At 54.1% G+C, this 24,010-nt stretch overlaps 8 protein-coding genes and 1 non-coding gene across 9 annotated transcripts; 3 read left to right on the top strand and 6 right to left on the bottom strand.

The window, feature by feature from the left end:
- Positions 1–365: 365 nt before the first annotated feature.
- BDY24DRAFT_391277 (tetratricopeptide repeat protein) lies at positions 366–2,499 on the bottom strand. Its single transcript, XM_076640782.1, has 6 exons — positions 1,222–2,499; positions 1,049–1,141; positions 901–972; positions 803–818; positions 706–725; positions 366–630 (listed from the first exon to the last, which is right to left on the bottom strand). The coding sequence occupies exons 1-6, from the start codon at positions 2,234–2,236 to the stop codon at positions 548–550; spliced, it is 1,299 nt and encodes a 432-aa protein (XP_076496009.1). The 5' UTR covers positions 2,237–2,499; the 3' UTR covers positions 366–547.
- A 31-nt stretch (positions 2,500–2,530) lies between these two features.
- On the bottom strand, positions 2,531–3,460 carry BDY24DRAFT_409847 (uncharacterized protein; the record flags this gene model as incomplete). The annotated part of the gene is made up of 2 exons (XM_076642835.1): positions 3,163–3,460; positions 2,531–2,862 (listed from the first exon to the last, which is right to left on the bottom strand). Coding segments are annotated over exons 1-2 (531 nt in total), but the record flags the coding sequence as incomplete, so codon positions are not given.
- Positions 3,461–5,907, bottom strand: BDY24DRAFT_391270 (uncharacterized protein). The gene is made up of 8 exons (XM_076640781.1): positions 5,790–5,907; positions 5,578–5,712; positions 4,756–5,109; positions 4,613–4,630; positions 4,449–4,529; positions 4,354–4,375; positions 4,250–4,270; positions 3,461–4,173 (listed from the first exon to the last, which is right to left on the bottom strand). The coding sequence occupies exons 1-8, from the start codon at positions 5,842–5,844 to the stop codon at positions 3,948–3,950; spliced, it is 912 nt and encodes a 303-aa protein (XP_076496007.1). The 5' UTR covers positions 5,845–5,907; the 3' UTR covers positions 3,461–3,947.
- Positions 5,908–6,192: 285 nt separating this feature from the next.
- Positions 6,193–8,268, top strand: BDY24DRAFT_415798 (uncharacterized protein; the record flags this gene model as incomplete). The annotated part of the gene is made up of 7 exons (XM_076643499.1): positions 6,193–6,243; positions 6,492–7,477; positions 7,559–7,567; positions 7,830–7,912; positions 8,072–8,083; positions 8,149–8,185; positions 8,256–8,268. 7 exons carry the CDS (start codon positions 6,193–6,195, stop codon positions 8,266–8,268), a joined length of 1,191 nt encoding a protein of 396 aa, XP_076496006.1.
- A 538-nt stretch (positions 8,269–8,806) lies between these two features.
- On the top strand, positions 8,807–13,749 carry BDY24DRAFT_391262 (Zn(II)2Cys6 transcription factor). The gene is made up of 12 exons (XM_076640780.1): positions 8,807–9,347; positions 10,002–10,295; positions 10,410–10,439; positions 10,607–10,658; positions 10,759–11,134; positions 11,211–11,592; positions 11,663–11,693; positions 11,767–12,063; positions 12,178–12,341; positions 12,441–12,568; positions 12,643–12,869; positions 12,976–13,749. Exons 1-12 carry the CDS (start codon positions 9,001–9,003, stop codon positions 13,285–13,287), a joined length of 2,640 nt encoding a protein of 879 aa, XP_076496005.1. The 5' UTR covers positions 8,807–9,000; the 3' UTR covers positions 13,288–13,749.
- Positions 13,750–14,676: 927 nt separating this feature from the next.
- BDY24DRAFT_391251 (mitochondrial carrier) lies at positions 14,677–17,720 on the top strand. Its single transcript, XM_076640779.1, has 16 exons — positions 14,677–14,987; positions 15,106–15,138; positions 15,269–15,302; positions 15,635–15,701; positions 15,781–15,849; positions 15,961–16,047; positions 16,167–16,191; positions 16,268–16,289; positions 16,363–16,375; positions 16,451–16,531; positions 16,637–16,712; positions 16,790–16,874; positions 16,953–17,007; positions 17,090–17,176; positions 17,264–17,328; positions 17,413–17,720. The coding sequence occupies exons 1-16, from the start codon at positions 14,929–14,931 to the stop codon at positions 17,446–17,448; spliced, it is 894 nt and encodes a 297-aa protein (XP_076496004.1). The 5' UTR covers positions 14,677–14,928; the 3' UTR covers positions 17,449–17,720.
- Positions 17,721–18,085: 365 nt separating this feature from the next.
- BDY24DRAFT_391241 (uncharacterized protein) lies at positions 18,086–20,185 on the bottom strand. Its single transcript, XM_076640778.1, has 3 exons — positions 19,876–20,185; positions 19,685–19,792; positions 18,086–19,594 (listed from the first exon to the last, which is right to left on the bottom strand). The coding sequence occupies exons 1-3, from the start codon at positions 19,969–19,971 to the stop codon at positions 18,242–18,244; spliced, it is 1,557 nt and encodes a 518-aa protein (XP_076496003.1). The 5' UTR covers positions 19,972–20,185; the 3' UTR covers positions 18,086–18,241.
- A 2,365-nt stretch (positions 20,186–22,550) lies between these two features.
- On the bottom strand, positions 22,551–22,623 carry BDY24DRAFT_t58. Its single transcript has one exon. It is a non-coding gene; the product is annotated as a tRNA-Ala (tRNA).
- A 605-nt stretch (positions 22,624–23,228) lies between these two features.
- Positions 23,229–23,823, bottom strand: BDY24DRAFT_341338 (uncharacterized protein; the record flags this gene model as incomplete). The annotated part of the gene is made up of 3 exons (XM_076637440.1): positions 23,229–23,303; positions 23,397–23,480; positions 23,611–23,823. Coding segments are annotated over 3 exons (372 nt in total), but the record flags the coding sequence as incomplete, so codon positions are not given.
- Positions 23,824–24,010: the final 187 nt, after the last annotated feature.

The following is a 24,010-nucleotide window of genomic DNA, read 5'->3' as shown; positions in this document are numbered from 1 at the left end:
GGGAACGAGTCCAGTTCGACGGGTTGTTTCGCTGAAGGTCCTCTGTGAACGAGAGGAGTTGAGAAGAGGTTGAGGTAGGCATTGAGGAAAGAGGACATGGAGTTGGAGGTGGTGACGAGAGAGTGGTGGTTTGAGGGAAGAGAAGGAGAAGGTGGTGGTTTGGGAAGGACGAGGCAAACGAACCTTAACCTCCCTCTTTTGTTTGAAAGACAGAGACGATTCTTTTGTTTGAGAGACAGAGACGACAAGAACCCGTGTCGGCCCCCGAGATCGAAAGAGTTCAGACTGATGAGGCTGACGGAAATAGAGGGAGATCAACAGGTCAGTCCGAACTCGAACGACGCGCGCGTCTCTCGTCTTCACTGCTCCGTCCTCTTCTCCCTCTTGCCCTCAGGCTTTTATCGCGAACAGAGTCCCTCACGTGAATCATTAAAGAGCTAATACGTAGTTTGCCGAGCACACATGCGAAAGAAAGAAAGAAAAAGGTAACGAAGCCATCCCGTCGTCCTCGACCGACCAACAAAAGTCAAAGCGTCTTCTCTCCTCCTCACATCACCACGCACTCCTTCCGAGCCTGCTCCCGAGTTGGACGAGCTCCCTTTCCAGATTTGGCTCCGAGTTTCTTGAGTTCTGTGGAAGGAAAGAAGACAAGGAGGGTTCAGCTCTTGTGAACGACGGGAGGGACGCGACGAAGAAAGAACCAACCCGTGAGCCGCTGCATGGCTCTGTGGATTGAATCGAAAGGGATCGAGAAGGTCAGCACGAGGCGGAGATGTACAGAGGGAGGAAAGAGTCGACAAACCGTTTGTTCTCCTGAGCTGAGAGGCGAGAAGGGAACGGAAAGCAAGGTCAGCTTCTCGTCGCGTCGAGAAGAAGTCGAACGAAGAGAGAAGGACTCACCAGCAGCTCGCATGTACCACTTCTTGGCCGTCTCTAGATCCGCATTGGTTCCGATCCCCTGTTCGGTGTAGTCTGTGAGAAAAAAAAAAGAAGAGGGAAGAGTCAGCTAAGGTCGAGACGGAGCAAGAGGAAAGAGAGGACGACGAACATCCAACAGCGTACTCCGCCTTCGCCAGACCCTTGTTCGCAGCCTTCCGAGCCCAGAGGTAGGATTCCGAGTCCGACTGCTTCAGCACTCCCTCTGAAGAAAGGAAGAAGATCGAATCAGCTCGAGCGACGAGCGAGAGAAAGGACGAAAGTCGAACGAAGACGGAGACTCACCACTTCCCGTCAAATACCACCCACTCAACGCCAACTCAGCCTCAGCGTTCCCCTTCTCCGCCGCCTTCGTATACCAAGCGATACTCCTCCTCGGATCCACCGGACAGGTGAGATTCCCGTACTCGTAGCACGTCCCAAGCTTGAGTTGACTCGGCGCGTATCCGAGTTGAGCAGCCTGAGTGAAGAGATCCTTCGAGAGGCTCTGATCCAACTGGATGTACTGAGCCGAGCTCGTTGGAGGGTTTTCGTGAAGCATTCCGAGCTCGTGGAGAGCGTGAGGGTTCGTCTCGTCCGCCTGGGAGGCTGCTCGACGAAGCCAGTGCACTCCCTCTCGAGCGTTCCGAGGCTGGGCGAGTTTCCCTTCGAGGAGGATCATGCCGAGCTTGTACATGGCTGTTGTATCTCCGAGGGAGGCTGCTTTCCGAAAGAAGAGGACGGCTCGATTGGGTTCCTTCCTCGTTCCTGCTCCGAGCTCGTTGCAAACAGCCGTTCGATACGTCGCTGCCGGGTGGTTCTGCTTCGACGCCTGGAGGTAGAGTCCGTAAGCCTTCTCCGGATCCCCTTGAAGTCCGAGCTGTCCCGTCCCGTAGAGATCGGCGAGGAAGAACTGAGCGTCCGAAAGAGGTTCCTCCGACTGGGTAGCGAGTTTCTTGATCAACTTGAGCGACTCGGCGAGGAGGAGATCTCGATACTTCCTCCCGCTCTTCGGATCCTCTCGACTGACCTCCTCCCCGAGCTTCTTGGCTGCCTCGATGAGGTACCTGGCGAACTGGAACTGAGCTTCGGGGTCTGGATCTCCCTTCATCCTCGCTCGGTACTCGTCGACGAAGGCCTTGGTGTAGGGAGGTTTCCGAGCGTCGACGGTCGCCAACGATCCTTTCCGACGAGCGTTGACGGATCCGATCGAGGTTCCTGACCTAGCGAGCGAGGTTCCTGAGAGGCTGGAGGCGGTGGACATGGCTCGGTTGAGGGAGGGATTCGAGGGACCGGCGGCTCCTTGAGGAATGGGAGGCATGGGAGGGTAAGGTCGCGAAGGACCTGTGGGAGGGTAGCCGAGGACTCCTGAAGCGGCAGCGTAGTAGGGATTGCTGTAGTCTGGTTGGATGTAGGAGTTGGGAGGTGGTTGTTGAGGGTAGTGTTGTTGTTGATGGTTGTACTGTTGATGCTGATCGGGGTAGTTCTGCGACTCCCAAGCTCCTCCTCCTCCTCCTCCTGCTCCTTCTCCGTTCGCACTCGCGAAGCTTCCTCTCGAGTAACCTCCTGCTGGTGGTGGTCCTCCTCCTCCTGCGTATCCTCCTGGTGAATCGTAGATCTCTGGCTGACCTCCTCCGCTTCCTACGCTTCCCATGTCGAGACTGTAGACGCTCGGTGCTCCTCCTCCTCCTCCTCCTCGACCGTATCCTGAGCTCTGAGGAGGACCTGATCGATTCGACATGGACGTGTTGGAACGAGGTAGAGGATCCGATACTCGTAGAGCGTTGAAGTTGAGGTCTGCTGTTGGATCCAGGTTGGAGGAAGGAACGTCGTAGGAAGGAGGGAGAGGAGGCATCGAAGAGGAGGAAGGAGGAGCTGGAGGAGGTTGGTGAAGGGAAGGGGTCGATTGAGTAGCGTGGTAGGAGATTTGATGTTGAGGTGGTGCTCCTGAAGTGAAAAGGTGACAGAGAAAAAGAGTCAGTACAGAGAAGAAGAGGTCGAAGCGAGTTGACGAGGTCGAAAGGGAGGAAGGGAGGAGAGAGAGGAGATCGGTCAAAGCATCCGGACCTCTCCCTGCTCCACAAGGGACTATAGTTCCACTTCGAGGAGTTCCCTGATACAAAAAGTCTTCCTAACACCTCCTACCACTCCTTCTCGACCTCGTTTCCACCAGAAACAGCCCCGTTTCCAGCGCATCTCGAGCTCGCCCCTCTCCTCCTCCTACTTACTCCCTTCCCTTCAACTCACCATAAGCTTGCCCTCCGCCGCCATAAGGACTCTCTCCACTCCATCGCTGACTCGAGTTCCCTCTAGGAGGTCCCTGTTGATAATCATGTTGATACTGCTGCTGCTGCTGTTGATCTGGAGGAGGATAGTAGGAAGGCTGGTCGACCGTTTGAGCTCGTCGAGGGTTCCGTGGATCCGTAGAGTTGGAGTGAGGAGACATTCTATCTCGAGAGAAGACGGGAAGGAGGAGGAGGGCGACGAGAAGGGAGAAGAGAAGAAGAAAGAGAAAGGGAGAGAGAGAGTGGTCTTGTTTGTCGATGGCGGTTGGGGAGGAGATGAAGGAGGGAGGAGGGAGAGGGAGGGGGCTGCGAGATTTGATCGACGGGGGCATGCTCGACGCCGAAGTAGGGAAAAGAAGAAGATCTGCTTCTGCTTTGACTAGCCTGCAAGTCAGCTTCTGATTGAGCTCAGCTGAACAAAAATCTACAGCCAGGTCGAGAGGAAGCTCAACCTCGCCCTCCCTCGACGCGTCTCGACTCGTCTCTCGCCCAAAACAGAAACGCAGTAAGATTAGATTAGTACGAGATACAAAAGAGATCGAGAACGGGGAAAGGGTGGAGAACGTCAAAGGTAGGAAATGTGCGGAAGAGGTTGAACGAGAAAGAAGCAAGAAGGTGAGAAAGAAAGAAAAGAACAACACGACCAAACGACGAAGAAGACAAAGAACCAGAGAAAACGCAACGCTTCCCTTCCCTCCTTCTCCTGTTACAACCAACCAGCCGAGAAACAGCTCCTCCCTTCCTCCGTTAGGTGACGGTAACAACCTCTCCTCGTCCGTCCTTGATCACGACGACGTCGCAAGGGACCTTCTCTCCTCCTCCGCTTCCCGGCGGTCCCATGAGAATGACCGACGTCTGATCGAGAGGATCCGTTCGGACTCCCATCTTCTCCATCCAGGATCGGCCGAGAACGACGTCAAAGTGGGATTCCTCCGAGAGCATGACGGTGTGAGTTGCTGATTTAGAGCCGACTCTGCGACGAGAAAGAAAGAAGAGCGAGAGGTCAGCTCGAGCGAAACGAGACTTTGGTAGAGCAAGATTGTACAAACTGGATAGGCCACGATCCAAGGCTGAGGAGGAAGAGGTGAAGGAAGAAGGAGAGCACATCAGCATTTCGAGGACGAGAACAAGTCGTGAGAAGAGGGAGACGAACTTGACGAGACCACCGTATCCGTCTGAGTTTCGAAAGAGAACGAGAGTCAGCACCGTCAAGAAGGATATCGACGACGGAAAGAAGCTAGCACTCACACCAGCCGGGTGCAGCGTCCTTTGGGATGAAGCCGTTTTGTTGAGCGAATGATCTCGAGATGTAGACGTGACGGTATCCAGCTGCAAGAAGAAAGGAGAGTCGAAGGAAGCTGGTCAGCTTCTGCTCGTCTCCAATACTGCACAGAACAAGATCTCGAACTCACCCTTCAGAAGCATCCTCACTGAACCGTGGAGAACAGAGACCGGGAAGGGAACGAACGTCAGCTCTCGTTCCTCCGTCCTGCGTCGTAAGACAAAGATGCGACTCCTTCCACCGTTCCCACACATCGTCTCGAGATCAACTCACCATTCTTCACAGGCCCGATCGATCCCAACACCGTCCTCACTCCGTTCTGCCCATGGAAGTTCTCGAACTCCTTCTGATGCTTCAGCTCCTTCGCCTTCGCGGCGGCCAGGGCTTGACTCTTCCTGCTTCCAATACCCGATCCGTTGAGTCCTCCGCTACCTGATCCCCCTCCGTGACCGTTCTTGATGGATCCTGATTCCGAGGAAGGTCCCTTTCGATGGAGGATGCTGGGGAGATGGAGATGGGAGGCGAGGGAGGTCGAGGAGGTTGCAGTTTGAGGAGCGAGGAGGTGAAGGTTGGGTTCGGCTGTCGAGGGAGGAGCGAAGCGGGAGAGGAGGATGGAGAAGTCATCCTCTGGAAGATGACGAGGATAGGAGAACAAGGAGATGGAGATGGTCAATTGAGCTTCCATGCGACGGCGAGAAAGAGGGTGGGAAGGAGGAAGCGACGAAAGGAGCGAGCTCGGAGAAGCGTTCAAGGAGGCCGTGCATCAGCCTGGCTTCGTCGTTCCTGCAGCAACATCTGTGCTTCATGAGAGCCTGAGTCGAGAGCCTCGAGAGTGATCTGACCCTGGCGAGCTCGATTTACTGCTACATAGAAAAGGGAAGGGGAGAGGAGCGGTGCCTTCGCAGTCTCCCTTCTTCCCTCCCCTTCTTTTGCCCCGAGCTCTCGTCCCATCCCCTCCAGAATCCAGCGAGGTCTCCCTCCTCCACGTGTTTGAGACCCCAAGGGGACTATCTACGCTCCACAGGCTTCTTGGAGCGTAAGATTTTTTGTATCGAGAAGAGCAGGGAGAAGGAAGGGAGGAGGGTTGAGACTCACCGTCGTCGAGACTCCATTGCGTTCCTTCGTGGGAGTACTTGAGTCTCCATCCATCCTTGGATCCAATCTTTTCGCCCGAAGGAATTCCAGCCTTGTCGGCTATCCGAGAGAGGAGAACAGGCAGCGTGTCCGATTCTGGTAGAAGGAGGAGAGGGAAGGGAAGTCAGCTTAGGAGCTGGCCAGGGAGAGGGAAGGGAAGGGAGGAAGCTGACCTCTGTAAGGGAGAGCGAACGCTCCGTTCGATGGGAGGTGGACGTTGAAGATCATGGGAAACGAGAAGGGGAAGGGAAGAGAGACGGGAGTGAAAGTTGTCAAGAGCGAGGGTGAGGGTTAAGGACAGAGGAGGGAAGGGAGGGAGAGCTCGTTCCTCTTTCGGTCGCTTGAAACAGAGATGACGCTCGAAGACCTCCAACCAAAACAGTCTAAAAAATCAACAATCCCTCAAAAGCTGTGAGTATCTTTACAAACTTGATATGCCATCTCAGCGAGATCAAACGAAGTTCTTCGGGCTGACTTTGAGCCCTCCATCGTGTCCTCAGTCCGAGCTCTCTCGTGCGACTCCCTCGTTTCCTCCTTCCCCTCCTCCCTCCTCGCCTCACTCCTTTCCCTCTCACCATGGCGGCCACCAAGCTCCCTACCGAGATCTGGACCAAGATCTTCTCGCTCGTTCCTTCACCCGAGGCGAATCGAGACTCGGAGGATTCGATGCTGTCAGAGATCCTCGAGGAAAGGGACGGGCTGAAGCCTCGAAGAACGAGATGTTGAGCTTGTTGACGGTTTCGAAGAAGATCAATGTGAGTCTAGACTCTAGTGACGGTTCCCTCGACTTTCCTGAGTATCCTTCGTCGTCTTGGGTATTCTACGTTCGATTATCTGACCGCTCTTTCCTACCTCTTCTCTCCTTCCAACTGCAGGCCATCGCCTCCCCTCTCTTCCTCGCTCACGTCCGTCTTCTTCGCCCTGGAGACGGCGTCAAGTTCGAGCAAACTCTCGTCCGATGGCATCAAGAGCTCGGATCAGATTCTCCTGCCCTCAAGATTCGGTCTCTCTCCTACGACCCCGACGACAACGAGGAACGCCGTAGCCAAATCATCTCGCACGACAGCGAACGGGACTTCCTGTCCATCCTCCGCTTCCTGCCAAAGGTCGATTCAATCCACTTTGTCGGCTCCCTCGACGTCCCGCCTTCGATACTCGTCGCTTTATCAGCCCGGAACCGTCCCCTCTCCTCCCTCACCGGAGTCTCCCTCGGATCAACCACCTTCTCTTCCCTCGTCGCCCTCCTGCTCGCCCCAGCTGGATCGTCTCTTCGTCGTTTGGGAATCAAGGAAGGCTCAGGCTTCCAGTCCTATACTTCAACCTTCCCGCCTACACCCTCTCCCTTCACTTGCAGAACACCATTCCCCTCTCTGCAAACCCTCACGTTCGGTGACCCCTCGTTTTCGGTCGGACGTTCACTCGCACAAGACCTCCTCGTGGGCTGGTCGTTCCCTAACCTTCAGCGACTCCACTTCAAAGGACGCCAGGACCTGGACCTTCTCCCCTCGGTGGACACGTTCCCGTCCACCATCCGATTCCTCTCGAGTTCGACCGTCGACAACAACTGGAACAACACCCTTCTCGCTCGATTGGAGTTGGAGGAGTTCACCATAGCTCTCGGACCCTACGCCCCTTCCCGCCCCTCCCACGCACGCCTGGATCTTCTCAGCGACAGTTTACTTCAACCCACTCGTCCCTCCGTCAAGTCCCTCGTCCTCACCGAACTCCCACGGATACGACACTACCACTCCGAGTTCGTCCACACTCCAGACCTCTTCACCCGAATCATCCTACCCCGCTACCCTTCGCTCAGGAGACTCACTTGGGTGACGAGTGTCAGAGCTCAGGCACCATCTACGGAGTGAGCATCTCTTTCGTTTCGTTCATCGACTCCTTTCGAGTTCCTCGACTCACCTTTCTTCTTGTCTCGCTTCTCTCCCAGATGGATTCAGTTCCTCCTGAAGCTCCAACGGGACGGGATCGAAGTCGAGATTTTCTAGTCTGGTTGTAGGGTGGAAGAGCTCGGGAGGCTGGGAGAGATCGGGAGGCTGGGAGGGAGGCTCGAAGGAGACGCGCCGGGTTCATGTTTGGAGCGAATTGAAGAGGAGCTGAGCTTGGATTGAGGTACATTCTTCTCTCGCTGACTCTTTCGACTCGTCCTCTTCCTGCTCTTGAACACAGCTGATTTATTTCCTTCTTTCTGCGATCTTCAGGGACGAAGTCGGACGAGCACAACGCCGAAACAACTGCTTCGATGCGTCCCCACGATACGACCTCTCTCTTCTCACTCGACTAGGTCCCTCGTCTATATCATCAAGCTTCGATATCATATCGTGCAGGAAAGCAGAGGAAATCTGTGAGTCTTCTCCCTCTCCGCTCAGCTTCAACCCCACGACGCGTCTCCGCCTTCGTCTCAACCTCGAACTGAATTCCCCTCTCCCCTTCTTCTCCGCAGAGCTCGATCTCGGTGCGTCAACCTCAAACCTTCCTCACATCTATCATTTCTGACCTCCATCTCCTCTCGTTCACCAGCTGAGGGCAGATCCTTCGCGTCGTCGGAACTCGACCGGTCAGTTCTCGTTTTGTGCTCCTCAGCTTTGACTCGTAGGTTTGTCCCACCTCTCTCTCCTTCTCTTTAGACTCCCCATCTAACCCTCTCTCTCCCCTTCTTTTTCTCAGCTCACCTCCCGTCCTCCTCCAATCAAACCGACGCGTCCAAAACTCGACTCGATTCAAGGTTTGTCGCGTCTCTTTCCTTCCGTCTCCCTCTCTCTCCTTCCTCCTCCTCTCTCTCTCTCGAATCTAACTACTCTCCGTCTGCCTCCTTCCTCCAGACACACCTCTCGGTTCTCGGTTCAGCAACACCCCCCAACCCCAATCTACAACAAGCCTCCTCGTCTTGGTCTGTCACCCCGAAACGATCGCCTCGTTCGAGACGCTGCTCCACGTTTGATTGCTTCAGTAACCACCCTATCGAGCTCCGTCTTTGGCAAAAAAAAACCTTCTCTTTTCGTCTCGCCGTGCGATCCGACGCAGGTCGTCTTGAAAACCCTCCCTTGGGAGCGAAAGATGGGGAGCCGGTCTCAACCCGCTCGACGGTTCGCTCTTTCTCTCGCTCGCTCGCAGATTCTCCCACCCCAAAAACTCAAGAATAGAAACGACCTCTTGGCTCTGCAAAGAAAAACCCTCTCTTTGTTTATATATGCCAATCCTGTTTACAAAGACGCATGGGCATGTGCTCTCCGCTCTCCACTACTTCCCCATTTTGACGTTCGTCGGTCGATTCCAATCAGCTTTCGTGTTCGACCCTACCTCTTCTCCCTCCAAACCACCAGCTGCCCCAGCAGGCCCTCCTTGCCTTTACCCTTCTTTCCTCGACAACGAATGGACCCACCCCCTCCTCCTCCTCTCCCTCTCATGATGGATTCTCCAACGAGTCTCTCAGCGTCGGTTCGACCTTCGCCTCCTCTTCCCTCCGGATCTATGGATTCCACGACTTCCTCTTCGAACACGTCTAATAATAATAACAACAGCAATCCGTATGGGATTCAACAGCAGATGTATCCTCCTCCTATGGGAGTGTTTCGAGGAGGAGGAGCAGGGCAGGATGAAGGAGGAGCTGGGAGGTTCTCGTTCAGTGGAGGTGGTGGATTGAACTTTGCTACCGGTGGAGCTGGAGGGTTTGGAGGAGGAGGAATGGGAGTGATGCCTTCGCCGAGTTTGATGAACGGGTGAGTTTCTTTCGTGTTTCTATACTTTCTCGGAGGAACGAAGAGGAGAAGCTGAGGGGAAGGGAAGCGAGGTGGGAAGCGGGCCTTTCGTTCGTTTCAAGAGAGAGCTCGTTCGCCAAGGTTTCTATAGTTGGAAGGAGCGCAGGAGGAAGTAGTGTATGCGCGCGTCGTATAGACAAGAGCGTGCAGGAGCCGGACGTGATGAGAGGGAGAGGGAAGACGAATAGGAAGGGGATCAGAGGCGCTTCGAGTGCGGGTCCGTGGTTGGAATCAAGCCTCGAGGGATCCGTAGGACGCTGGAGGGAGGGGAGCGAGTGCTCAGTAGTAGCTCTCGCTGACAGAAAGTAGGCAGTCATAGAGGCGAAGGATTTCCTTGCGAAGGGAGAGCGGAAGGAGAGGAAGGAGGAGAGGCGAGAAGGGGATCTTCGGACTCGTCCCCGGTCGATCCCTTCGTCCTCTCTTTCCTCCAAGCGATACCTCCCACACTTCATTCAAACTCGATCAGCAACTAGACCAACGAGAGTGGGGAGGTGCTCTCTTATCTCTCAACAGTCACTTCGAACATCAAACTCGTTTCGTTTCCATCGTCCTCGAGTTCGTTTCTCAAAGAGCTGACCTTCTCCTCCTCCTTCCTTTCCCTTTGTCACGCCTCAGCTCCTACCAACCCAACAACAGCTCAGTCCCTTACCACTCTCTCGCCCCGTCCTCCCACATGCCCTACCACCCTCCAGCTTCCATCTCCTCCTCGACCGAATCAACCTCGACTCCAACAACCGCTGCAGGAAAGAAGAGGAAAGTTTCGACCGAGACTTCGAATGGAACTCCTACCGTCAAATGGAAGGGCAAGAAGTCCAAGAAGGCTTCGGCTGGGACGGATGATGGGGATTCTATCTCTCCTACGAAGGAAGAAGAGGATGAGGAGGCCAAGAGGACGAAGACCAGTAGAGCGTGAGTCTCATCCCATCTCTCCCGTACCCACCTTCTTTGGTTTCGGCGAGACCGCTGAGGCGGCCCTGTTTCTCGACGCTGACCTTCTTCCTCTTCTTTTCTCACTGTATACAGATGCGATCGTTGTCGCGGGAAGAAGACGAGGTTCGTTTTTTTCTATTCTTCCGGATTATCCCTTATCTATACGGCTCCGAGAAGGAGCTAAGGAACTGATCGTTTTATCTCCCTCCGGCATCTCTCCCTCCCTTCCTCTTCCCTTCCCATCTCCCTCGGCACCGACCTTCCGACTTTCTCGACTCCTCTTTAAACAGATGCGACATCCTTCCCGACACCGATCCTCCCCTCTGTGCACATTGTCGAAACGTGAGTCGCACGAGAACGATCCTTTCCTTCGACGCGTCTCGCCTCGAACTGACCCACGTCCTCCTCCCTTCGTTCTTTCGTTCAATTCGTCTTCAAACAGGCCAAACTCGACTGTACCTTCTTCCTCCCCATCACCGAAACTCGATTCAAGAAGAAGCGTCAACTGGAGGAAGCTGCCAAAGCGGCTGCTGAAGGGAAACCCTACGAACCACCCAAACCGACCACCTTCCCTCCTGCTTCGACGACGACGACGAAACTTCCTCCTCCTCATCCTCCTTCTTTGCAGCCGTCGTACCCTTCGTATCCCAGTCTGCCTCATCAGCAACTCGACGTGAAACCGAGTCCGTCGTCGTCGACGATTCCTCAGAGGCAGATGTCGGGATCGAGTTTGGTGGGAGGAGGTGGGAGTTTGAGTCCAGCGGGAGGGAGTGGGAGTAGTGAGAGGATGCAGGAGAGGTTGAATGCTAGGGTTCAAGGTTCATCTACTCTGTTTCTTCCATCGCTGCCCTCGTCTCGAAAGCTAACGAGTTCGCCTTCGCCTCTTTCGTTCAGGTCCAACCTCCATCTCCTTCCTCCTGCACTCGACCGCGACCATTCCTCCTCACACCTTCGACAACTACGACCTCCGTCACCACACCGCTTTCGAAATCTCCTCCACAGGAGACGGACTCATCAAGGTCTACCATCCTCCTCGTTCGTCGGACCCCAACTCGCCTTCGTTCAACATCCCTTCCGGAATCGAATCTCGTCTGGCTCCGGACATCATCGAAAGGCTCGTCAACTCGTACTTCCAGAACGTGGCGCCGCTATTCCCTGTGGTGTCGAGGGGAGAGTTCCTGAAGGAAGGGAAGGAGAGTCCGTTGTTGCTGTATGCGATTTGTGGAGTGGCGGCTACGAGGAGGGATGTGCCGAGGGAGGTGTTCAATTCGCTGAGGTGAGTCGCGTCGCTTGCTTCCTCCTTTGATCAAAACACCACTGACCTTCCATTCTTGCTTCTTCCTCAGAACGACCATCAACGGGATCATCAAGCACAACGTCCGTCTCCCTCTCCTCTCCTCTCCTCCCGCTCACACTTGAACTGACGCGTCTCTCTCCTTCCTCAAAACAGGACGTTCTCAGCGACACCAGTCTCGTCAACATCCAGTCCCTCCTCATCCTCTCCCAAGTCGGCGATCTCCACTCTCAACCTCTCACAGCAGCCACCAGCGCAGCCGCCAACCGACTCGGAGTCGCCATTCGAATGGCTCAGGATCTGGGACTTCATCGGGACGAGATTACGAGGACGGACGACCTGACCGAGTTTGAACAGATGGAGGAGAGGGCGTTCTTGGAGTTGAAGAGGAGGATTTGGAGTGCTTGTGTGATTATGGATAGGTGGTATGCCGCTAGTATGGGGATGCCTCAAGTGAGTGCATTCCTCGTCATCCTCGCGACGACGCGTTCGACTCGACTCGACCTCGAGCAGAGCTGACTTCTTCCTCACCTCTTCTGTCCCTCCCTTCTTGCTCAACTCTTCTAGATCATCGACCTCCTCGACTGCGACGTTCTTCTCCCCGATCCCGACGAGGTTCCTCTGCCGGATCGAATGAACGAACCAGGAGCGAGATCTTCTCCGTATCTCTACTTCTGCGAGATGCTCAAGCTCAGTATCCTACTGGGACGGATCACCAAGACTGTTTATGGGTGAGTTCAAGCACAACCCTTTTTCTCAACGTCGTTTTCGAGACCTCGAACTTACCTTCTCGTTCTCCGTTCGTTTCGTTCTTCGTTTCGTTCCCTCAGCCCAACGGGACTCAAACACGCCTCGGATCATCAACTCAACAGTCTTCTCATCGACATGCGATCTTGGAAAGCAGCTCTTCCTGGACCTCTGCAGTTCTCGGGTCCGACGACGTCGACGTATCAAGCTGGTGAGTTCTCTTCGTCTTTTTCCCTTCGACGCGTCCTCACCTTTCCTGACTCTCCTACTCCTTCCCCCCCACAGGCATCCTCCACATCTACTACACCGCCCTCCTCTTCCTCTTCTTCCGAGTCTTCATGCGGATCTCCTACTCGCTCCCGTCCCACCTCCAGTTCAGCCTCGACGTCGTGACGTGGTCGGAACTCGTCGAGGATTCGAGGCAGGCCATCGAGTGGTTGGACAAGAACGATCATGCTTTGGACACTATGTTCCTCGTTTCGTATGCTACTACTTCGGTGGCGCTTGTGCAGGTGAGTTTCAGCTTTGAATTTGGGAGGCGAGGGGACGGAGAGGAAGAGAGGGAGAGCGGGAGGAAAACTCGAGCTGATCGTTTGGTCTTTTGTTCCCTCGTTGCAGTACCATACTTGGGCTAGAAGGAAGGATCCGAAGGCTCTGAACTCCATGAAGCAGCTGAGGGATATCGGAAGGAGATGGGAGGTTCGTCGTTTCGTCGCTCTTCGTTCGTCGACGAACGCCCGAGCTGACCTTCGACGCGATTTCTTCTTTCTTCCTCCCTTTAGAACACCGTCCAACCCGACCACATGTCCATCCGTCGTCGCACTATGGAAGTCATGTCCCTCCTCTTCGACGCCGCCAAACACACCCACGCTTCCTCTCCTCCTCGCTCCCCAAACCTCTCCACTCGTCTCAACCCAACCCCAGGAGTAGTCAACAACCGTCCTTCCCTCTCCCACCTCGTCACATGGAATCGAGATCCCTCTCGACCAGGAGGAGGAGTTTTCGTCGCCGACGAAGCCGTAGGAAGAGGACTCGCCGAGGAAGGCTTGCAGCCTGGAGTGGTCCTTGGGATTCCTAGATCGAGCGGAGTGAGAAGCACGGCGGATGGATCGGGAGGAGGGATGGGTGCGAGCTTCAATGTGAATCCGATTATTGGTGGAGCGGCGATGGAGGGCCCGGGAGGGATGATGATCGCGGGAGGAGGACCGATCGGAGGGAGCATGGACGAGATGATGGGCTTCCAGCAGCAGCAGCAGCATCAACAGCTTCAACAACAGCAGCAGCATCAACAGCAGGAGTTCGGATACGCACCTGGAGGAGGAGGGATGGTGATGGGGATGGATCCCTCGCAGCAGCAGCAACATCAGCATCAGCAGCATCAACAGGTCGAGCCTGGCTACCTAGAGAACCTCCCTGGAGCGTTCTATGATTTCAACTCCTGGGATACTGTGAGTCGAGTCATTTATCGGGATCGTCGAGTCGTCTCAGAGTCATCGTCGCGTAAACTGACCTCGTCGTCGTCGTTCATCTTCTTTCCCCTTCTTCACTCCTCGACGCGTCTCGTCCCTCTTCAGTTCTTCTCCCGCTTCCCAATCTCCCAAGAAGTTGCTTCACCTCAGTCCATGACGAACAACAACATCCCTGGACCTTCGATCGTCGACTACCAGCAGCAGCAGATGGGGAACGGGAACGGAGGAGGAGCGTTCGATGCGTCCGGGTCAGGGTGACAACTAGCCTCGTTTGGTATCTAGTACTTTATAATTTTTCCTTTCCTTCTCGCTTTCCTTTTTGGGTTCTTCGGGCACATACTGTTTCCTTTACATAATCTTCTCTCTATCTCTCGCTGCTCTACGTAGATAGCGACGCAACGAACTCGGACCAACTGTATCAAACTCGCTTTATCTTCTCTTTCTCGTCTTCCTCTCCGAAGAAGAGCTCGCTTTTCTCTACTCTGCATACGAGCCGCTTCGAGTCAGCAAGACGAGCAGAGCACGTCTTGGGTTTCGCTCGGCCTCGAAGTTTGGTTGGGGCAAGAAGAAAGGAACAAAAACGCGGAGGAGGGGAGGAGATTGTTGAGCTCCCTCTGCCCCTTCTCTGGCTTCTCCGTCGCGTCTCCCTCCGAGCCCTGCTGCAAAAATTTCATTTCTCACTTCGCTATCCTCTTCTCCTTCGTCCTATCAAGCTCCTGTAGAGTGCTCGAGGATCTCGAGGAAGTGGAAACCTTTCTTGTGGGGGAGGAAAGAAGGGGCAGCGGAGGGAGATCATTTCGAACTCTGGAACGATTTACCCTGAGACGAGTCAGATTCTATCTCTTTCCCTTCAACGTCGACCCTCCTCCTACTTCCAACTTCTACTTCCGTACACCGCAAACGGAGAACCGATCAAAGCCGGACCGTATCTATCCCTCCCCATCGACTTGCTCCCTTCAGCCTCCTCTCTCGAAATCAAAAGACAGCGAGCGAGCCGCTTCAGACGAAACTCGAGCTCCGTTCCTCCTCTTCTCCTCTTCCGCAAACCATCACCATCTCCCTCCCACTCCCCTCCCCAGCAAACTCAAGAGTTTAACGTACGATGGCAGCTGTTCTTTCTGATGTGAAGATTGGGAACGAGAGGAAGAAGGGTCCTTACCCGTGAGTACTCGGAGAGAGAGAGAGCAAGAGACGGGAGGGAGGGAGGGAGATTGTTTGGGGAGGAGATTGTGGAACTGATTCGCTTTGGATTGGATGCGGTTCGGTTTTGGTTTCGTAGATTCTGGTTGGGTGGAGTTGCTGCTACATGCGGGTCAGTATGATTTTCTGTCTTCACAGGGCGAGGGGTCGAGCTGGTGGTCGGTTGAGCTCACCTCAGAAGCTGACTTCCTCTTCCTCTCTTCCTCTTCTTCTGTGCATCTGTCTTGTTGTGTCAATTCCAGGGCGCTCGTAACGCATCCCCTAGATCTGACGAAGGTACGCCTATGTACTTCTTTCTGCTGGGAGAAGTGGGGAGCAGGCGAGCCGAGGGAGAAAGAGGGGCAGGAAGAGCAAGGAGCGTCGACGTTCGACCAAGCTCCATCTCTCTTGTGCTTGGAACTGAAGCTGCACGGCTAGGCATCTCAGATACGGAGAAGTGGCTACCAGAACTCTACGAGCTATCTCAAAGACGGAAGGGGGGTGTGGTGGTCTTCGGGACCTTTCAAAGTCGCGAGCTCTCGACCTCCCTCCCTCCCGTCTTCTCACCTTCAACCCGTTGCTTCCGCGGACGTCAAACCTGACCACCTTCGATCTGTAATCTTCATCAGGTCCGACTCCAAGCTTCCGGCGACAAGAGTATGGTCCAGAGCATCAAGAAGACCATCGCCACTCGAGGTAGGTCCCTTCCGCTCGTCTCGTCTCGCTCGTCGGCAACAGTCGAATCCGCTCGTCTGACCATCTGTTTTCCCGACAGGTATCTTTGGATTGTGGGATGGATGGTCTGGAACGGTTTTCAGACAGATGACCTACAGTTTGTGTAGATGTGAGTAGCTCCCTCTAGTCTAGCTCGTGCGAACTTCGTCTCCTTCGACGCGCCTCGACGTAGCTGATCATCGTCTTTTTCCTTCTCTTCCTCGTTCGACCACTCTCTCAGTCGCTGCGTACGACGCTGCTAAGGTCTTGATTCATCCCGAGAAGACTCCTCTGCAAGGTTGGGAGATGGCTCTCGCCGGAACGATGGGTGAGTGATTCGCTTTCTTCGTCGTGCTTTCGAGAGCGAAGGCACCCTGCTCGCTCGATCCGAGGAACTCGACTTCGGCAGTTAGACTGACTGTGTCCTTTTTTCTTGCTGCTTTCTAGCTGGAGCTGTCGCTGGAGTTGTCGGGTGAGCTTGACTTCTCGTCGACTCAGACGCGTCGTGAAACGCTCGACTGACTCTCCTGTTCTTCTTCGGTCTACAGAAATCCCGGGGAGATTTTGATGGTGCGTACATACGCAGGCGTTACGTTTGTTCCGGTTACTGACAGGCTCTTCGCACCGTTTTGCGTCTCCTCAGGTTCGAATGCAGGGTTCGTCCTCGACTCTCTTCACGCATCTTGCCCCTCCTTCCCCTCGAGGCTGACTTTTGCCTTCGACTGTTTCAGGTGATTACGCCAAGACACCCGAGAAGAGGCTCAACTACAAGCACTCTATCGATGGTCTGATTCGAATGACTCGAGAGGAAGGTTGGTCCTTTCGATTCTGTCCTCGTCTCCTCGCCTTCTTGAGCTGACAATCCTTACCTCTCCGACGTCTTCTCTATCGCTCCTTTCTTCGGCTGGTACGCACAGGATTCTCTTCGTGGACTCGAGGAATGGCTCCCAACGTCGTGAGATCGATGCTCATGAACATGAGTCAACTTGGATCGTGAGTCTCTCCTCGTGGCGCTTTTCCTTCGCCGACCTCTTTATCACTGACGCACCTTTCCTTCCTACTTTTCTTAGGTACGATCTCGTCAAGTCCGAGCTTCTCAAGACGAGCTACTTCGAGGACGACGTCAAGACTCACGTCACCGCGTCCATCGCTGCCGTTCGTCCTTCTCTCTTTCGCTCTCCGATTATCATCTGATCGTGGAACTGACTTCGACGTACCTTGACGTAACTTTAGGGAACCATCGCTACCACTGTTTGCTCTCCAGCTGATGTGATCAAGTCTCGAGTCAGTGAGTACCGATTCGAGCTCGACGCGTCTTCTCCTTTTTCGACGTCGCAGAGCTGAAACTTCGACGACCCTGTCTTCCTCAGTGAACGCTTCCGGAGCTGGTTCTTCGTCGGTCTCGGCTCTCATCTCGAAATCGCTCCGAGAGGAAGGGTACCTCTTCATGTTCAAGGGTTCGTTCTCCTCTCTTGCTCTTTTCTTTCCTTCTCGCAAGAGTCGCTGACTTTCTCGACCATCGTTTGTTCTTCCTCTCTCTACAGGTTGGGTTCCCGCCTGGACTCGACTCCAACCCACCACGATCCTCATCTTCCTCTCGCTCGAACAGGTCAGCACCGTCCTCCCGTCTGTTCCCTCCTTCCTCCTCTTCGAGCTGACCCTCCCTCCCTTTCGTCTCCTTCCATATATTCAGCTCAAGAATGGATGGGACACCTACGTCAACAACTAAGCTTCCTCTCGAACTCAGAGCAACGGATAGGAAAGACTTGACGGACGACGAAGGCGAGAGGGCTGGAACTTCTTCTCTTCGTCTTCGAAAACGAAAAGAGAAACGACCACGACCTTCGAACCAACAAACGAACGGGAACGAGCGAACGAACGCAGGATGGACATGATAGTGGGAACAGTGCTCGACCTTGGTAGTAACTAGTAAACTTTTTGGGCTTTTTGGGGTTTGACGACTTGACTTCGATTTGTGATGATCTGCGTTTTGCTTCCTTCCTCTTCGCAAGATCGAGAACTGGGCGAAAGGGAGCTGCTGGACGATCGTCGCTCTATAATCCTCTCGCTAAACTCAAGACGAAGAAACGAGGCGAGTCTCCTCCTTCGATGCTCAACGCGTCGCCCGAAACTAAACTGTCAGAAAAACGGACGAAGTTTGGCAGAACCCATTGGGATCGACCAGCAACAAAATGAAGAAAATACCTACCTTCTTCCCGGTCTCCCTGTATCACGACTACCTTCAAATTGACGCTATCTTCCTCCTCCAGTCTCCTCCGATCTGAGCATCGAGAGTTTCCTTGATCTTTCCACTTCCGACGATGATGACCGCTGATTTGACTCGTCAATGATTCGATACGTACGTGCGGGCAAAGCTTGTGAGCATCCAAGTCTAGTGAGCTAACAAGGGTAGAACGAAATAAATGAGTAACAAAAAGGAAAAACAAGTCGACGCGTCGCTCCAACTTCCCTCCAGTATAGTACGAAATCGTCTGCCGGTACGGTCTAAAGTGCTAGGAGACTCAAACAACTTCTATATTATCATTCAGCCATTTCGAATCCTTCTCATCCCACCACTCCAGTCCTTTCACGCTAATCTTCTTCAACCTCCTGCCTCCGCTCAATCGCGACTTCACCAACTGACGAATGAGCGGAGCAGACCCGAACTCATGAACGTCCAACTCCTCCAGCAAAGGACACGCTTCGCCTCGAACCAGTTGCCCTCCCTCCCCTACAGCTTCACCTCCAGCAACGTCCTTCGCTTCCGGTCGAGTGAGAGCCAACATCGTCGCGTGGAGCAAGAGGGCCGAGGTCCTCTCTCCTTTCGGACGTCCGAGGACGAGGACGAGGAGATTCGGTAGTTGACGAAGGTGTTCGATGAAGGTTTCCTCCGCAGGATATCGGCAGCTCCGAAGAGTGAGATGGGTAAGGTTGAGGGTGTTGGGAAGGGAGGCGGAGGGGAAGAGGAACGTCGGGTAGAGGGTCTCCTCCGAGTTCTTGAGGACGAGTTTGGAGAGTTTGGGGAAGTTGTACTGGATCCTCTCGTCGATGTCGTTCGTGTGACCAACAGCCGAGATGGTGAGGGAGGTGAGGTTGGGAAGGGAGAGCGTCGTCTGGTCCTGATCCATGTGTGGGAGGAGGAGGTGGAAGTTTCCTTCGAGGCTGAGTGTTTGTAGGTTCGGGAGTAGTTGGAGGAGGGGGTAGATGGAGGTTAGGACGTGCTGATGTCGAAGGGAGAGGGTGTGAAGGGTGGAGAGGAAGGGGAAGGGGGGAAGAGCGTTGATGAGGGATTTTGGGGTGTGCGTGATGGAGAGAGAGCGAAGGAAAGGCGAAGGGTCTGAAGGTCCTCCCAGCAGCTGCCAAATCGCAGCACCATCCATGCCTCCCTTCCCACACACGTTCAGCGACCTCAACTGCTCTCCTCGTCTCACCACCTCCGACACAACCTTCATCGCCTCCGCACTTCCGTCGGCGAGGGTCAAGTCTCGGATTCTGGAGTTTGGCGCTCCCGTGAGGGCCTGGAACTTTGCTGTCCGGTCGGTTCTCGGATAGAGTCCAGGGATAAGTATCCGCTCCCACAGAACAGGATCGTTCCTGAAGAGGTTTCGCCAGCGGGACGAGACGGCGGCGAGAGGGAACGCGACGTCCGAGGTTCCTTGATCCTCGACGAGCAGGCGACCGACGTCGGAGAGGATCTCGTTGGGGAGGAAGTCGATAAAGTTGCGTTGGAGTCTTCGATGGAGAAGAAGGGGCCCAGCGAGGTCGAGTTGAGTTTTGTGAGAGAGGAAGGGCGAAGGGGAGTGGAAGAGGAGAGCGACCTGAACGGGTTCTGGGAGTCGACTGAGGGATTTGAACAGGTCCGATTCGGAGAGCATCTGAGATTCGTAGACGAGAAGGAAAAATTGTGTCAGTTAATAGGTAAAAATTAGCTCTGCTAGCTTTCAATCGGAGCGAAGGAGGCTCACCTGGACGTCCTTCTCCTCTCTGCAAGCCAGTGAGACGGAACGAAGGCTTTCCAGAACCGTAGCTCGTGAATGACATATTCTAAGCGATTCGTCTCCGTATTGGGCGGCCTGGAAGAGCACAGGAAGTGGTTTGGGATCAGCTTGGAGGCGAAAACCTGATCAAAAAGCGAAGGGGAACGAGCTCGACTCGCCTTTTCGAACGAAGTGATCGCCTCGTCGTAGAACTTGAGTTGAAGAGACTGCAGGCCTCGCTTGAAGTGTAGAACTCCTATATCCTGTGGGATCATGGTGAAATGGTGGCGTTGAGGGCAAGGAAGGGAGAGATGGGTGGGAAGGAAGGGAGGCCGGAAGGGGCGAGAGGGGCTGAGGAGGAGGGTTTGCTGCTGGCCCTGTTGTGCTGTTGATGAACGTTGCTGAGTCTTAAAAAGACGTTGGAGGCGAGTGTCAGAAGACGACTGAAGAAGGTTCCGTAGAGGGAGGGAGGGAGGGAGGCCGAAGCAGTTGGTGGTCAGCTTGAAACCGACGAGCTCAACTTTCCTTCCCTCCCCCCTCGCAGTCAAACCGACGGCTAGTATGATTAAACCGGATTAATATTGTTCTCTCGTTAGATAGACCTTTTTTCTTGCCTCCTCACTCTACCTTGACCCCCAAGAAAATCTTCTCTCGCCTCTCAGAAACTCGTCAACTCGCGAGGAAGGACCGACTTTCAGCCCTCCCCTTCGATGCCGTCCCTCCGTTCGTCCAGTATTCCCAGCAAACCATTCTGATGACTGAAACGGTATAGATCCTTCTCACCGTCAGGCTTCCTTCCAATGCTGATCTCGAAAGGCTGACCTGCTGTCCTTTCCCTAGACTAGCCTCGATATCTAGCTCACGTCGATCGCGTCGACTTCTTTCAGTCTGAGTTCAGAACGCCTTTATTTCGAAGCGTGAGGAGGAATCGAGCTGCGGGAATACGATTGGTAAGGAGTAGCGAACTACGAATGACCTGAATCTGCTATAAGTAAGCGAGGGAAGGGACGGCGAACGTGGCGACGCGACGTGATCCGACGACGAACGATGAGAAGGGAGGGGAGGTAGGTAGGTGGCTCGGGTAGATGGGGTCGGTAGAGAAGAAGGGACCTCGTGTTCAACGGTGAGGAAGAAAGAGAGGTCAGAGGGGTTTCGGGAGGAGTTTAGGGGAGGAGGAGAGAGACGAAGGTGATCAGCTCGAAGCTTCGAAGACAGCAAGTAGAAGACGGAGGAGGGACTCACGAAGAGATGGGAAAGAGCTGAGAATAATACGAGTTGATGTCCTCTGAGGGAGGAGGAGGCGAAGGAGCGAGGCGACGAGGGAGGAGACAGGCGACGCGTCGAGCTGAAAAGCGAAAGATGCGAGCTCACGAGCCGCCCTTCCCCCCTTCCCGTCCTTCTTGGTCGGGCTAATCAGACTCTTCTCCTTCGCAGACAGCAGCTATAGATGCTCTTCAGTCTGGTGAGTAGATCAGGTCCTCTTCTTCTACTTTTTCTGGCTTCTTGAGCTTGGATCTTGCTCGTTCGTGCTGCCCTTTGTGATTCTGCGCGGTCGTTTGTTTCTTTCCTTCTAGAGTGCGCGATGGCTGATCGAGCGTACTCCAAGGCTATAATCATGGGCTACTCAAAGGCGAAGTTATCGAAGGGGAAGAAGTCTAGAACAGGTGCGGTTTGACATTCGGCTCGACGTTCAACGAGGTCTGATTCCTCCCGTCTCGTTCTCTTCCGCTCCCAGGTTGACAAGAAACTACACGAGCTTGGTAGAGCTATTATCGCGAATAAGGTCAGATTATTTCCTGCCCAATTCCTCTCGTTTATCCGTGGACTGACTTCCGTTTCGTGACGTTGCCGTCTTTTTTTTTCGTTTTGCTCAGCTTGGACCATTTGTTGAGGAGTGAGCTCGCCTCTTCGCGTCTCAATGCCCTCCCTCTCGGTCGGACGATGCTACTGACCATTGTTCTACACATTTTTGTCCCGTAGAATCCAGGAAGTGAGGGATCTGCTGTGAAAGCGAGGCGACGCGTCGGGATCGGTCGCGTCGTCGTCGTCCGCAACGATTCAGCAGAACGGGCCGTCGCCTCCCTATTGGAGTCCAGATCAGAAGGTCATTTACGAGAAGTCTTGATAGATGGGGCTTCTTCAATTGATCCGAGGTTCCAGACCTTCCCTCGAGATCGCACGGGAGATCGTGCTTTCGTCGACGCGTCGTGCTGTTGGATCTACTCCCTTCCGGCCGCTTTCCACAACCGTCGGATCGCTTCCTGGTCCCAACTTTGACTTCAGCAGTCGCTCCCACGTCCCCGAAGATGGGAATAAGAGCGGGTAAGAAGAAGGTCGATTTGAGCTTTGTCGGACGCGGGTTGAGGGAAGGAAAGAGGGAAAAAGGTGTGAGATCTGAAGTGGGCAAGAAGGGAACGAGTCTGGAAAGCTACAAATTGTAAGCTCCTCTGTCGGTCCTCAAAGTGCTTGTCCGAAGACACAAAAGTGAAAAGGAAGAAGCAGAATCGAACGCGTCGAAGCCCAAACTCACAGCTGAATGATCTCCTTCAACCAAGTGGGAATGGTAAGCTTGAATCAACCGAAAAGTAGAAAACTCCACGATCCTTCTCTGGTTACATCACAGCATATACTGAAGGAAACGAAGAAGGAGGGCTAGCCAAGAGACGCGTCGCGGTTCAAGTCGAAGTTCAGGCTCATTTAGCAGGGAAGAGGACTCGTTCCAGTTGAGAGAGCGTCCCGAAGTATCAAACAAGCCGTAAAGACTCGTAAGAAGAGTATAAAAACAGGACAAGGGATAAATAAAAAGAACGCCTGGACGGACTGCGAGGTCAGACACCACGGAGGCCAAAAAGAATGGAGAGTGTAAGGATTGAACTCACGACCTTACACATGCTAAGCGTATGCTCTACCAACTGAGCTAACTCCCCAAAATGAAGAAGAACAGACAAACTGCTTTTTTTCGATGACATCGATCGCGGTCTTCTGGCTAGGAGACGGGATTAGTAAGTCTGGGTCATGTGCACAAACCAGGACTCGACGTCAGTTTGAATCACTCATGCAAGATTTGGTCGGGCGGTTAGGATGTCAGATGTCAGAACGGCGGGGTCCCCAAGGTTGCCGGATCAAATCTGAAGGTTTTTCACTTTCTTTCTAGGGTCAGACTACCGTCCTCACCTTCCTCTCTCCTCTCTTCTTCCTTCCCTCACTTCCCACACCCATGCTTCCTCGCCCACCCTTCCGCTCTCCAGCCAGGCGAGTACTTCTCCTTCATGATACGTTTGAGAGCAGTCTGCTAAAGGAAGGAGAAGCAGTGAACGGGATGCTTCGACAATGAAGACGCGTCGCCTCCCTCTCAGCCTCCTCGCAATCTCGCTCAGCTCCAACAATCAACATCCGACCAGACGTCAAACTCAAGCTTAGAGTATCTCAGGTCTCAAACAGCCGCCCTGAAACATCACTGGTCGAGGATACGAAGGCCTCGACTTGACGATGTGCTTCTTTCCTCTGTGAGCGTTCCGAAGAAAAAAGTGACTCATCCATCAACCTTCTCGTGAACATCCCTATGTAAGAAGGTGTAAGCGGTCTTCCCATCATCGGTCCCCATGATCTTGTTAGAAGAAGAAACGGGCGGGGAAGAGAGAGACGATTAGCGACGCGTCGACGAGGAAAAGGAGGGACGATCGAAAGAAAAGCAACTCACCTCCTGCATCTTCACCAAGCTCAACTCGCAGAAGTCCTTCACCGACTCAACCGAGTTCATGATGTGGCGATAGTTTTTTCCGCTCTGGAAGTCAAGTCGAGAAGGGAATGAACGGATGTCAGCCCTCGTCCTCGCTTCTCCTCCATCTCCCTTCCTTCCACCTCTTCTTCACCCTCGTTCAAAACACATCCGAAAGGAAAAGAGATGAACTCACCACTCCCGGCAAACTCCTCAACAACTCCTGAGCACTCGTGTTCCCTCCCCCTCCTTCTCCTTCCTCCCCATCCGCACTCCCGATCAAGATCGCCTTCTCCGCACTCGGTTCGGAATGGTTGACCTTTAGGTCCTTGAAGATGTCCGCGGTGGCGAAGGGGGAAGAGGACCAGATGATTCGAAGACGAGGGAAGGTGAGGGTGAGGAGGACGAGTCGAGATTGGATGTCTGAGTCGGCGACGGCTCGATCTCGACTGTTGGAGGAGCCGGAGGTGGGATCGGAACGAGCCTGGTGAGATCCGGGAGCTTTGAGTTCGATGATGGACTGGGAATCGACGGGGGAGAAGGAGAGAGGTGAGTTGAGGAACGGAAGAAGAGGGAAGAGAGAGAAGGGAACGAAC

Source organism: Mrakia frigida (assembly GCF_051309035.1).
Source record: "Mrakia frigida strain ATCC 22029 unplaced genomic scaffold BDY24scaffold_18, whole genome shotgun sequence".
Classification (NCBI taxonomy): Eukaryota; Fungi; Basidiomycota; class Tremellomycetes; order Cystofilobasidiales; family Mrakiaceae; genus Mrakia; species Mrakia frigida.
This window is presented reverse-complemented; position numbering and strand designations above follow the sequence as displayed.